The sequence below is a fragment of the Sceloporus occidentalis genome, unplaced genomic scaffold (assembly GCF_023333645.1).
Source record: "Sceloporus occidentalis isolate IW3139 unplaced genomic scaffold, rSceOcc1.0.p SCAF_5, whole genome shotgun sequence".
NCBI classification, from domain to species: domain Eukaryota; kingdom Metazoa; phylum Chordata; class Lepidosauria; order Squamata; family Phrynosomatidae; genus Sceloporus; species Sceloporus occidentalis.
The window spans coordinates 25,429,913-25,443,974 of NW_028316985.1; the positions used below are offsets into that span (position 1 = coordinate 25,429,913).

At 36.5% G+C, this 14,062-nt stretch overlaps 1 protein-coding gene across 2 annotated transcripts in view; it reads left to right on the forward strand.

Moving 5' to 3' along the window:
• TRIM24 (tripartite motif containing 24) overlaps positions 1 to 14,062 on the forward strand; it is a 58,038-nt gene that overhangs the window by 10,974 nt on the left and 33,002 nt on the right. For both annotated transcript variants that reach the window (XM_089527920.1, XM_089527921.1), the window contains exons 2-3: positions 11,616 to 11,734; positions 13,190 to 13,337. In XM_089527920.1, the coding sequence (XP_089384046.1) occupies positions 11,616 to 11,734; positions 13,190 to 13,337 (267 nt within the window). The remainder of the gene's footprint in view (positions 1 to 11,615; positions 11,735 to 13,189; positions 13,338 to 14,062) is intronic.

Below are 14,062 nucleotides of genomic sequence, written 5' to 3' on the forward strand. Positions count from 1 at the left end.
CTGACCTGTGAAAGGGTGGAGGGCTTACTGTACATATACATTATCACGTACACATTATACACATAAACTGAAAGTAACTTTATACATAATATTATAAAAATAATTTTGTGCATCAAAGTTTGTATACATTGAATCTGTCAGAAAGCAAAGATGTCACAGTCTTAGCCACTTATGTGGACAATTAATGGATTTTGGTGTATTTCAGATTTCAGAATTCCAGATAAGGGATACCCAAGCTGTTGATAATTTCTCTAATTTAACCCTTCCCTAGTTGGTTCTTTTTTGTTTCCAGGTATTCTTTTTTGTTTGACTACTATCCATTTGTAAAACTTCATAATTTCAGCGATTCTGACACATTTAATGCCTTCCTTGGTATCAAGTTACATCATTTGCATCAAGTGCCCTATAGGAATCAAGGGCTTCTTTGCTCTGGTTTTAATGTTTCTGGTTTTGAGATCTTCCATACTGGAATATGACATATCTTTATCCATACCAACTGTTCCTTCTAACGCTACAGCTCGGTACAAGCTGTTCTCATCCCCAACTCTGGGAAAATTGTGCTTAATAGATGTTCCGTCCACATGGCCCATAAGAGGGCACCTTCTCCTCCCATTGCTGCCAAACACCCACTTCCGCAATAGTTGAATCATCCATTTCAGTATGAGTTCTAGTGGCATCCTCATTTTACTTTATTGCCATCAGCCTCACTGAGGTTCCACCTGTACAGGAACCCATTCTAAAAGAAGAGCCCTATACAGAAAGGCCCTCACTATTAAAAAGGGTCTCTGAAGATGTTGCACATTTCACTTCAGGCTGTGAAATGGCAGTAAGACGATACAGGATTCCTCCAGCTCCTCCCGCCCTGGCATCAGAACTCATAATTCTGTCTGTTGTTGTCTTTAAACCGCCTATGAGTATCTTCCATTCACACTAGACCAGTGCTTCTCAAACTGTTTGATGTGCAGGACTGGCACATTTTTATTCTCCCAATATGCCAATGATTGGTACCATACTGAAGCAAAATTATTTGAGCATTTGTAGTTGTAGATGTTCCCATGTTGGGAAATTCTGTAGGCATTCCAGTGACTGGGAGTTCACATGCTAAGTAAGCCAATGAGGAAGTAATATAAGAGGATTAAGAGAAAGGAATTGAAAAAGTAGCTGAGGAAATAAGATCATTTGGATAAAGAATGGATAGAGAGACAGTGCTGAGGAAATGAGAAAAAGAGTTATCAGATTGTATAGATGAAAAATGCTAAGTGCTTGACATATGCACAGGGAGCAGAGGCATTATTTTACATCACAACCAAAGAGTTGAGGCTGTTGTATGGGGCTGGGAGTTGAAGGAGTTGGTTCTGAAATTACCAGTCCCCTTCACTTGTTCACAGTATTTCTGATTATTCTACCCAAATTCACATTTGTCAGCCCCACTGTAAATAGGCTATTTTTTTTTTTAAAAAAAAGCCTATTTACTCCTAGTGAGACTTACTCTCAAGTAGAAACAGAAATAACTGTGATCCAGAGCTTACAAAATTAATACTTAGGGACCATAGATTACAGAATCTTCCATTCAGCATTGCCTGTGGTATCCTGAGAATTGTCCCACAATTTATCTTCATTGGATTATTTTTATGAAGCTTAGGAACATGTCAGGCTTTTGGACACACACTCTTCTTAACGATTTACCAGCATTTTAACAGTGCTTACCCCACGGTAAGTGCTGGTATGAAAATCTTTAGTGTCTCCTCGCCTTAAAAAAGTTTCAGGACAAATAAATTACTGATCTTTCACAATGTGGGCCAAATCTAGACAGGGGAAGGAGGGAGCTCTCAGACCAAGCGAGCATGATAGGTGGGACCATGCTATTCTGGTAGGTTTGTTGTATTACAAACATGGGTAGGGTGAAACAGGGATAGCTCCCTACCCTTGTTTCTTTAGACTGAGAGATTGAGGGTCCTTGTCACTTCTCAGATAATCTGGATTCTATCTGGAGTTTCATAATCACCTGGCTACCTGAGCACACAATTCATGATAATAGTTAAAATCAGACAGGCAGAGTTGACATCAACACTCCACTTAAGCATTCATAAGTCTTGGAATCTGAGGATATATACATGGGATGGCTAGGCTCTTTGGTAATCTTTTAGGCTGTTTATTATATTTGTTCATAGCAGTGATGTCATCTCATTTAGGGTGTCACTTGGTGCAGTTTCCACCCCCCAAGTCATGCTACTGTCTGGATGCATTTTGGAAGAAGCTTTCAAACGGTCTCTAGAAAACTGGATCCCCCCCCCCCCCCCCATTAAACTTGCAAGCCTTACCTGACCAGGTTGTTTCACATGTGCCTGTTAGCTTGAAATAAAAAGTTTGTTGCAACACATGGAACTACTCTCCTTTTTGTAGTGTAGGAATGTATCACTATTCTTTCCATGTTATTTTTGCCTCTGATACCAAATTTTCTATAAAAGAAGTCATGCCCATGCATCTGCGAATGCCAACAGTTTTTCTAACACAGTGGAATACATTGTAACACATTAAACCAGAAAAGAAGAAATCACCGAACATACCCACATCCTGGGACACAAAGAAGCATTATCAACATTAAATTGGTGACATTTAGTTGAAGCAGATGCTTTCTAAAAAGGTGTGATGGTGTTTAATACACCTGGAACTTCAAATGTAATTTTAGGTCTAAAGCAATTTTAGATATTTAAGGTAGGTCACATTTTGTTAGTTAATTTTATAAGTCTTAACTTTTAACTTGTATGATACTAACTTTCTGTTCCACTCAACTCTAATGTCACTAACATCAAATTTAGTGCTTTACAACAAGCCCTTTAAGACTATATTTTTAGTTCCGATTTCTCTGAGGATATGATTAATGTTTCCAGCACAGCAGGAGGGGCTGAGGCGGAGTTAATTTTCCTTGTATAGACACAAGAAGGTGCAGCAGTTGTAAATGTTGCTACAGTGTAATTGTAGATAACATTTAAATAGATTGCAGTATTGAAAAGGCAAAAATTCTTCTGACCCAATTATTGATCCAAATTAAAAATTCTACTATGAGAGTCAGCATGGTGTACTGGTTTCAGTGTTGGATTAGGTCACTGAAATCAAGGTTCAGAATCATGCTCAGCCATGGATGCCCCCATGACCTTGGACAAGTTACACTCTTAAAGCCTAGAGGGAGGCAGTGCCAGACGTCTGAATAAATCTTGCCAAAAGAAGCCTATGATAAAGGTGCCACAAGTTGGAGTTGATATGAAGACACATAACAATAAATTCCAGAATCAATGTGTTTGTTCTATGAAAAGATCAATCTTCAGATTAGGATTGACCTATAAAATTAGTTTAGCATGACTATATGGATCAAATTGGAGCTGACAAAATATTTGTGTGCCAAGATACCCAGGCTGTGGAAACTACAAAGGGCATATCACCCCTTTCTTCCTTAAATGAAGAGAACCTAAAATAGTCAGTCCTAAAAGAGGTTCTAAAATTGCCCAAGGAGGAATAGCTGAATTTGGCTATGTTTGCCAAATATTTTTATTTCTACATCAGAAGATAATGCTTTATAACACTAACTTGTGCCTGGAAATCAAGTCCACCTTCTGAAAATGACAGTTGTATCTTTTTCTCTAAAAGGCAGCAGACTAGAGAGCTCATAAAAATTTCCTACAAATAATATTGCTTTTTTCTGAGTATACACTGAGATGTCTCAAAGCACATAAATACCCATTGTAAGACATTCACCTTAAATACATTGAATTATGTGAAATTGAAGACTTTCATGGCTGGCATCCATCATTTTTGTGGGGTTTTTGGGCTATGAGGTCATATTGTAGAAGGGTTTTCCTGATGTTTTGCCGGTAGCTGTGGCTGGCATCTTCAGGAAAATGCTCTCTGAAGATGCCAGCCGCAGCTACTGGTGAAACGGCAGGAATATACTCTTCTAGAACATGGCCGCATAGCGCGAGAAACCAACAAAAAACTGTATTGGATTAGTCTGAGTGAGGCTTGCCTGTCCAGATCCAGAAATGTTTCAACAAGCAATGCAGACAAATCCAGTTTAATCAACTATGTAATAGAAAGAGGAACCAATATAGTATTCCCAATTACCTACTAGTATCTGGACACCAGCAAAACTGTTCCCTGTAAAACAACCCAGAAGGAGTATTAACAATTGCCTCAGTTTTAGACCGATTTAACAGAATAGCCAGAAAGGTACCCAAAGCTATCAATAAATTTTATCAACTTTGAAAATGAAGATTGTGACCTAGAAATAAATAGCAAAAGTTAATTAGAATAAAACTGTCTTATATTTATATTTTCCATGTGTAAATCCCCAAATTATTAATTTTTCACTAATTGCATACCCTTAGGGTTCCAATCATAGGTCAAATATTAGAGCACAGAAGACATCCCATTGTGTACCCTATTTTAAATGAAAAAAAGAAAAGAAAACATTCATATTATTTTTCAAGCTAGCAGAGATGTAAACAGTTTGAATCCATTTCAGAAATTGTGATGGAAAACAACAAAAAACCCTCACACCATTTAATTTTGTCCTATGCCTTTTCTCTGTCTTGTGAAATAATTGCAGCAGGGTCAGGTCCTCTTGTATTTAACACAATCAAATTTGTAATTTACCAGCACCAAGCTTACAACAAATAAAACCTACTTGGGCAATGTTGATTTATGACATTAAACAGCTTGGTATAGACATTCACTGGAATATTTACTCATTTTTTTCTGGAAAATTCTCCATAGAGGTCTGTCTTCAATCTCAGTTTAGCTTTAAAAAATTTTCCCCACTTTGGCTATTTTTCTTTCACTGTAAATTTTACATAATAATAAAAAAAATGGAAAAAAACTTGATATGCGATCAGATCTCAAGACCTGTTTAAAGTTCTGTGGCCAGATCTAAGGACCTGTTTAAACCATGGGAAGGCTGTCTACTGAAATATGTTTTTGTTTGCATGCTGAAAAGGCTTCATAGACTATATAAAAATTATAATTTAAAAAAAAGGGGAAAAAAAGAAAAGGCTTCATATGGTGCAGGATCTTTTCATAGTATCATAGAATCATAGAGTTGGAAGAGACAAGAAGGGCCATCCAGTCCAACCCCCTGCCATACAGGAACTCACAAGCAAAGCAGTCCCAACAGATTGTTCTGTAAAGGGCCATATAAAATTTATGGCCCTATACAAATAAATGATAATCATAATCCCATAGATGGTAGCTTCACTCCATTGGCTCCTCAGGCAAACACACACACCAAATGATTAAACCTGTGGTTCCTCTCGCACTGAGCAGGATTACTATTGCAATAATGATTCATCAGTAGAGTAAAACTAACCTGTCTCATGACGGTCTAATCCCAGCTCACGTTCCCTATTAGTGGGTGAAGAATCCAACATTTGGTGAATTCTGCTTCACAATGATAGGAAAAGCCGACATCGAAGGATCAAAAAGTGACGTCGCTATGAACGCTTGACCGCCACAAGCCAGACTGACTGTCAGACTGATAATACTAAATAATAATGGCCACCCAGCCTCTGTTTTAAGACCTTCAAGGAAGGAGACTCCACCACTTCCTGAGGGAGTGTGTTCCACTGTCAAACAGCTCTTACTCTCAGGAAGTTCCTTCTAATGTTTAGATTGAATCTCTTTTCCTCTAGCTTGCATCCATTGTTCCGGGTCCTATTCTCTGGAGCAGCAGAAAACAAGCTTGCTCCATCCTCTATGAGAAACCACTTCAAATACTTAAACAGGGCTTTCATATCACCTTTTAACCTTCTCTTCCCCAGGCTAAACATACCCAACTCCTTAAGTCTCTCATAAGGCATGGTTTCTGGACCCTTCTCCCTTTTGGTCAGCCTCCTCTTTTGTTTGCAATCTGGCAAAGTTTCACAGGTGTGAAAGCTGTTGCACTGGGGCATATTGGAGAGACTTCAAACCAGATGCCACCTTTTTCTTTTAGGCTTGTTCTGTTCCCTTAGCCTCACACTCTTCTGGAATGCAGCCCCCCACCCCAAGTCCTCCTTAAACTGGAATTTGTCCACTGGGCTGGAAAGGGTTCTTCAGACCTGTGCTTTAGAAAGACATTCTACTACTTTTCTTTCAATTTTTCTGATTTGGTATTTTTGAAGAAGCATACTGTTATGAATACAGCTGGTAAATGATACACTGTATATGTTTAAACATATATGGAGAAGAACAAATGGTTTTAGGGCAAAGTGATGTATACTTAATCTGAACTTCTTCATAACCATCTCAATAACAGAATTCTAAGGTTGCTTGATTACTGTAACAGGAATATAATCATTTTTTTCAAATTTATTTCTTTTGGTTTGCTTGATATGTTGCAACTTGCTCTGATGTGGTTTCTATTCTTTCTAGCTGTTTGAACTCGAGGAGTAACAATTTGACATGTGAACTCCATTTTGGGGTTCAGTAAGCATTTGATGATCCACCTGGCTCAGTACTTACACAAGTATTATTTATGCATGAGAATTGGGCTACTCCAGTGGTTCCAAGGGCCAATTTTCTCTGGTAATTAATGAGCCAGGCTCCCCAGGCTTGGCCAGCATCCATAGTTTTTGTGGGTTTTGGGGGCTATATAGTAATGTTCTAGAAGGGTTTATTCCTAATGTTTCACCAGCATCTGTGGCTGGCATCTTGAGAGGATGAAGATGCCAGCCACAGATGCTGGTGAAACGTCAGGAATAAACTCTTCTACAACATGACTACATAGCCTGAAAAACCCACAAAAAACTATGAATACTGAATTGCCTCTCCTGTAAGTCTCCAGGAGCAGCAATTCCACTTTTAGATAGGTTACAAGGCTCCTCTGTGTTGTTTAATTTTTTGAAACATTTTTATAAAGCAAACGTCCAACATTTTCTTGTCTTGTTTGCTTTTTTGACAGTCTGTGAAGTAGTCTGCAGTACTTTTTCACTATATAGAAAAGCCACATTGCGTATTCACAAAATCCTTCTGATGATAGTACTGTATGCAAACGTAGTTATTTTAAGTATGTTTGCGCTAAATATTTTGTGCACAGGCTACTCTCATAGTGTATATTATGTAAGATGCATTAACCAGTAAGGTTATTATTGCTTGTTTATACTGCATGAAGTGATTTAAATGGAGTAATCTATAACATAATTCTACACATTTACTCAGAGGTTGTGTGTGTTGAGACTTCAATTCATTTCCAACTTAAGGTAATCCTAAGACAAACCTGTCACAGGGTTTTCTTGGCAGGATTTGTTCAGAGGAGGTTTGCCATTGCCTTCCCTCAAGGCTGAGAGCATATGATTTACCCAAAGTAACCCAGTGGGTTTCATGGCTGAGCAGGAGTTGAACCTTGGTCTCCAGAGTTCTAGTCCAGCACTCAAACCACTATGCCTCACTGGCTCTACTCAGAGGGTAGTCCAACTGAATTCAGCTGGACTTGCAGTCAAGTAAACCTGGGTGATGCTGTGATCTTAAACCAAATATAAAAATATTGTTTTACGTTGTTAAATTAAATTGAGTTCTCATTTTCTAATTATTTTTTTAAATTTTTAAATAAAGTCTTTATTAAATTATTTTAACATATATACAAACAATGTTGCATATGCTCCATTCCCTGTTCCACCTCCCCCTCCCACACGGCTTGATAGAGTTTAGAATCAATACACTGTTTACAATTAGTACCTAACATTCAATATGTGGGATTTAATTACATTATTGACTCCATTGTACTCTGTATTCCCTTTAACTTTCTCCAGCAGGATTTCCCAACCCAAATTCCAAGCTTCTACTTTACTTTCTCCGGTATATTTTAATCTTCTATCTCTAATAATATCGAACAACAAGTTATCTGACAAATACTTATCTACCTTGGTGAAGTTCCAGCTTTTACTTTCTTTCCATCCTGATGCTATCACAGCCTGTGTTGCTTTTAATATATATTTTATTGCTTTCTCTTCATTATTCTTCAGTCCCTTATTCTTAATATATAATGTTATGCAATTCTTTTTGCTCAAATGAACATACTTGCTTATAATTTTATTAATCTCTCTTATCACCTCACCCCAAAACTTCTGAACACACAGACAATCCCACCACATATGCATGTAAAAACCCTTGGACCCACTGCATTGCCAACATTTAGCTGATAGATTTTTATTGAAAAGTGCTAATTGAGAAGGGGTCCTGTACCATCGCCCTATTAATTTCATCTGTTACTCTTTTATTCTAGTGTGCTTGTTTCTCTTAACCTCTTGTATCCACAATTGTATATCTTCGCTTGTTAAATTTAAATCTCTTTCCCAAACTCCTTTCAAAATATCTATGATTTTAAACTGATACTCTAATATTACTCTTTATATAAATCCAATAATACCCTTGGGTTCATTTAGCATCTTTTTGATGATCTTCTCCAATGGTGTTAAGTTATTTTCCTTCATATTTTTAACTATATTCTGTAGCAGTTTATTAATTCCAGCTGCATGGACCCAATACATCTTTCCAATTAAGTTGGTGAGTCTGTCAATCCCATATGGGTTGCCCTCTTTGTCATGCAGGCCATCTACAACTTTAATACCTTCATTTTTTTAAAGTATTCTCCCTAAGTCATCATTATTGCTTGTATTTAAATTTTCTATAAGAAACCATTTAAAATTTCCATTTATCATTGTGTTTTGTCAACTTTCCCAGATTTGTTTAGTTACACTCAAGGGGCCAATCAGATTACCTTTATGCTTCTGTCCACTCAATCTGAGCTGTGTTCCATTTTATTTATTGACCTTTCTAGCCTTATCCATTTCTTTTCCCTTTCATATTCAAATTTTAAGATGCTTTTCATTTGGGTTGCTTCAAAATATATCTCTAAAGAGGGGATACCTCAGCCTCTTTCTTGATGACCATAAATTAGTGCGTTTGTAAATCTAGGTTTTTTATTGCCCGAAACACATCTTTTAATTGTTCTATCCCATTCTTTTATTATTTTTGTGGGGATCCTTACTGGAATTGTTTGATATAAATATAGAAATTTGGGTAATATCATTTTAAACATCATTACTTTTGTAGGCATATTCCATTTTTTAGTTGGCCATTTATTAATTTTTTTATTTATCTTTTTCCATAACTGATTATAGTTGCCTTGTACTATCTTATTCAAAGTTTTGGTTAAAGTTACTCCCAAATACCTCATCTTCTTTATCCCTAACTTTAAACCAGTAGTAATTTTTATTTTCCTTTGTTCCTCCCGTTTGGTATTTAGGAGCAAAATATCTGATTTTTGCATATTTATTATAAGGCCAGATATCTTCTTAAATTTCTCAATTACTTCTACTAATTTGCTAACACTTCATTTTCTAATTAGAGGTTGAGTCTTTCTTATCCAAAACACTTGAGACCAGAAGTGTTTTAGCTTTTGGAATTTACATATATGTACACAATGAGATAACTTGGAGATGAGACCCAAATCAACACAGAGAATTGGTTTATATTTCATATACTTCATACACATAGCCTGAAAATAGTTTTATGCATAGTATATTAAATATTTTGTGTATACATTGAATTTCGAAAGGAGAGTTGTCACTTTTTCAACCACATATATTTTGGGTAATATTTTAGATATTTCAGAAAGACAACCTGTAATATTTCCGTTGTACAATTTTAAAATATATTGGCTTGCCACTAAACCAGGGGTGAACAAAGCCATCATAATATGTAATCATGTCCCAAAATCATTGGTCATGTTGCCCTCATTGACTTAACTTGGCATAACTGTTTCTGATTAGAGACACGGGAAACAATTGTGACATTAATGCATGTATCTTGCCATACCTATACTTCTTTATGTTGTACATTATTCTGAGCACTCTGTTTATGTTCATTTTAAATTGCATAAAAGTATTGTTCTTTTAGGCTGAAAGATGGATGTTTTTAAAATGAAGTTTCATTTTAAATCAATCTTTCAAAGATGTGCTCAGCGTTTTAAAAAATAAAACTGTTTATTTTAAAAAAGTAATTTTAAATGTCATTGATTGATACCCATGGCAAACCAAGGATAGTATTTCAGTAATCCAAAGAGTTAAAATGGTTTGCCATTTTAATTTAAAGCGGCCCTCTGTATCCATGATTTTTTTATCCACAGATTCAAGCATCCATAGCTTGAAAATATTTTTTAAAATTATATAAATTCTAAAAAACCAACCTTGATTTTACCATTTTATATAAGGGACACCATTTTACTATGCCATTGTATTTAATGAGACTTGAGCGTCCATGGATTTTGTTGTCCACGGGAGGTCCTGGAACCAAACCCCAGTGGATACTGAGTGCCCACTGTATTGTACAGAGAACAAGCGCAGCACTCTCTTTCCGGAGACAGTTACTAGTCTGGACAAGTATGAAGATTTTATAGAATAAAGAATAGTAAATGAATGAGCACATATGAAAGTGGGAAGATGATCCAATTATGTTTGTTTGTCACTGATACTTAAGAAATGGGAATCCCTTGTACTTGGTTTTGGCTGGCATGGCATTAAAGTTAAATCATAGATGGAAAGTATTTTGTTTCAGATACTCACTGTACTTGATGTATAAATTCTGAATAATATCCAGCATTCTTCATCATAATACCAAGCAAGTGAATTAACATGGTTTATTTGTCATTAAGTGTAGAATTACTGATTTGTGTGTAAATTGCATAAGGGTACATCTGGCAAGAAAACACTGCAAGCATGGTTATTATTATTACTATTATGCTTTTCGTGTTGACTGTAAAGAATACAGTTCTGAACATTATTTTCCTTAAGTTATATCCTGAGTGTCAGAAAGTAAATTCAGAATCTTTGGAAGAGAAACACCCTTAAGGAACTTGCACAGGAGACTTGTAATATCTAATTTAATCATGCCTAAAATGCTGAAGCTTTCAGGAGTTCCAGGCTTTTTCCATCTTCCAGTTGTAACTTCAGTGTTCCTGCCGTTTCTACTATCGTCTTAAAATATTTTAGTGATATGGAGAAGAGCAAAATAGCTCTGTGTGATGAATTTTGATAGGTGTAATCTGTCGAGAAGTTCTCACAGAAGTTATAACAAATTGTGGAAAGTGTGGTAAAATGGGATCTGACAGCTGAAAACAAAGGTGGATTATTAAAAGCTGTGGAAGCTTGAATCTGTGGATAAAACAAAAGTGGGTTATTAAAGAAAATGCTAAGAGTACAGCAAAGGAGGAAAAACCTAGATCTTGAAGTGTTTTTATTAATGTTTCCTGAAGACGGGCTTTCAAAAATTGGGGAGGACTGAAGACAGTTAATTTTGACTTGATTAGCCAGGGTTGGTTGGTTTAAACCAGGTTGATCTTTTTATTTTTTTAATCGGTTTTCATTTGTCCTTGGAAGTCCTTGTAGACTGCAGTGCGATACAGTAATACATAAAAGAAAAGAATAAGAATAGTCCCCAGTTTAGAGTAGCAGTGAGATGAGTAAGGAGAGTGAGATATTGTTACTGCTAGAAAATAGAAGAAAAATGGTAGAGGGCTTTTCAAAATGTATTAATGAATAAACAACTTGCAATTTCAGTAATGTATCTTGTTCTTTCTTTCTTACCAGTTGGTGTTGTTCGTTGCCCAATTTGTGGCCAGGAGTGTGCAGAAAGACATATTATTGATAACATCTTTGTGAAAGATACTGCTGAAGTTCCCAGTAGCACGGTGGAGAAGTCAAATCAGGTATGTATTGGATGTATACTGCTGATTATTAATTTACTGTGACAATACAATAGAAATGTTCTCAGAAACATAGGAAGTTGCCTTACTGAATTAAAGCCATTAGTCTGTCTACGATTATTGCCAGTTCTGGCTGGGATCAGTTCTTTGAACTTTAGCAGGTTTCTTTCCTAGTCCTACCTAAAAATTTCTGGTATTACCTGATAGTCTCTTACCCATGTACTAACTCGGTCTGATTTTACTTTGTGTTCTAAATCACATGAGATGAAAATGCAACACATTAAAAACTCAGTCAGTTTCCAAAGGCATATAGACAAGAGGTCACTGTAGTGGATGCCATCTAGCCTAGAAAGGAGTTCCAGAGCTTGGGAGCCATCACCAAGATAGATCTTTTCCTGTGTTTCCACCAAACATATCTGTGAGGATATTGGGGAGGAAAGAAGGCTTTCTGAAGATTTCAAAATCCAGACTGCGTCATAACATTCCTTCAGATAACCTGGACTCAAGCCATATAGTATTTTATGGGACTTAATCAGCACTTGGAATCATGCAGCAAAATGAACTGTTATCCATTGGAACTATTGTAGAAGGGAGTTGTGAATTCCCTATAACTAGCCTTAGGCAAGTCACCTAAGTACAGCTTTTCTTTTCTTAATTGAAGCATTTTAGTTTTAGCGAAATTTGAAGTGTAATCCTAATCTCTTGTAATGTGGATTCGCAGAGCATCCATTTAGCTGTGTCCCATAATTTTTTTGTTGCTGTTTATAATCTAATATATGGTTTGGAAACCATGCAATGTGAGGAGAGATTTAGGGAGCTGTGTATATTTAGCCTGGAGAAGAGAAATGTTAAGAGGTTATATGATAGCCCTATTTAAATATTTTAAAGGATGTCTTACTGAAGATGGAGCAAGTTTGTTTAATGCAGCTCTATAGAACAGGGATGCGTTACAGTGGATTCAAGCTACAGGAAAAGAGATTACACTTCAATATTCAGAAGAACTTCCTGATAGTAAGAGCTGTTCAACAGTACAGTATGCTGCCTTGAAGTGTAGTAGAGTCTTCTTCTTCGGCGGTTTTGCCATCTGTTAGGTGTGCTTTGATTGTGTATTCCCTTTGTTAGGTTGAAAAGTACAGTAGTTCTACATTTACATTTTTAATTCTATTTTGGTGGAATGACTTCAAGTGATGTTTAATAACCATGTTTGCGTGAGAATGCTATGTAACTTGAGGTCAGCTTTATGTGTTTTGATTTGGTCCCCACTTGAAATGTTGTTTCATACTGCTGTAGTAGCATCAGTGTTAAAGAAAAAATTGCTGAGTAAATGTCTATGGTGGAAAAGATGAATGTCTGATGCATGCACAGTTCTGTTCCTTGCCTGACTTCCCTTGCTGCTTCCAATGATGCCAGTGAAAGTGAAAATGCTGATTTATTTCAAGGTTTTCCTAATTTTGCTAGGTTTGTACAAGCTGTGAAGACAATGCAGAAGCCAATGGTTTTTGTGTGGAGTGTGTTGAGTGGCTATGTAAAACCTGCATCCGAGCTCATCAGCGGGTGAAATTCACAAAGGACCATACAGTCAGACAGAAAGAGGAGGTGTCTCCAGGTAAAAGGGCTTCTACTTACTGATCAAATGTGCTTGATGTTTTTAAAATTCAGGCCAAACTTGGTTTTCCATTGAGATGTATAACCCTGTTTGATTTCTTTCACCTTTGAATTCACATCAGAGTTGACTACTGAAATCAGCTGAGTTCAGTTAGACTTCGGACGACCAGTATGTTCTAGGTCATTCTGTAGTCCATATGCGGCCCAATTCCTCTGTATATTAAATTAAAAGGAAATTTGAATTAACTGTGGTTCACTTTAATGTAAGTAACCATAGGATTGAATAACTCTTAGTTATTCATGAAGTAACTTAGGGCCCGAAGAGACGGGCCAAAATAAAGCTGCTTCGGGTCACTTTGGAGGTATGCTGTTTAAATGACACATTCATCTTAAGAGGCCAGAAGCTGAGCCAAAGCTGCACTCAAGTCCTTAGCTCTAGTTAGCTAATTCTGTGAATATTGGACAGAGGAGCAGTGAGCGAGTTTGTGTCACATTTTATCCCCAGAAACTGTTAGAAACAACAACTTTATAGGACCAACCTTGGATTTGCTGTAACAAGGCTTTCTCACATATTTTACATTCTTAAAATAATATTACCAATGTTCACAACTTCAGTATTGGTTCCATTCTTATATTTTAAACATCACAGACAAGATCTAGCATGGAAGAATGGAGTAATTGTTTTTGAAAAATGTATTCCCTTTTTAGAATTTTGCTTGTTAAAGT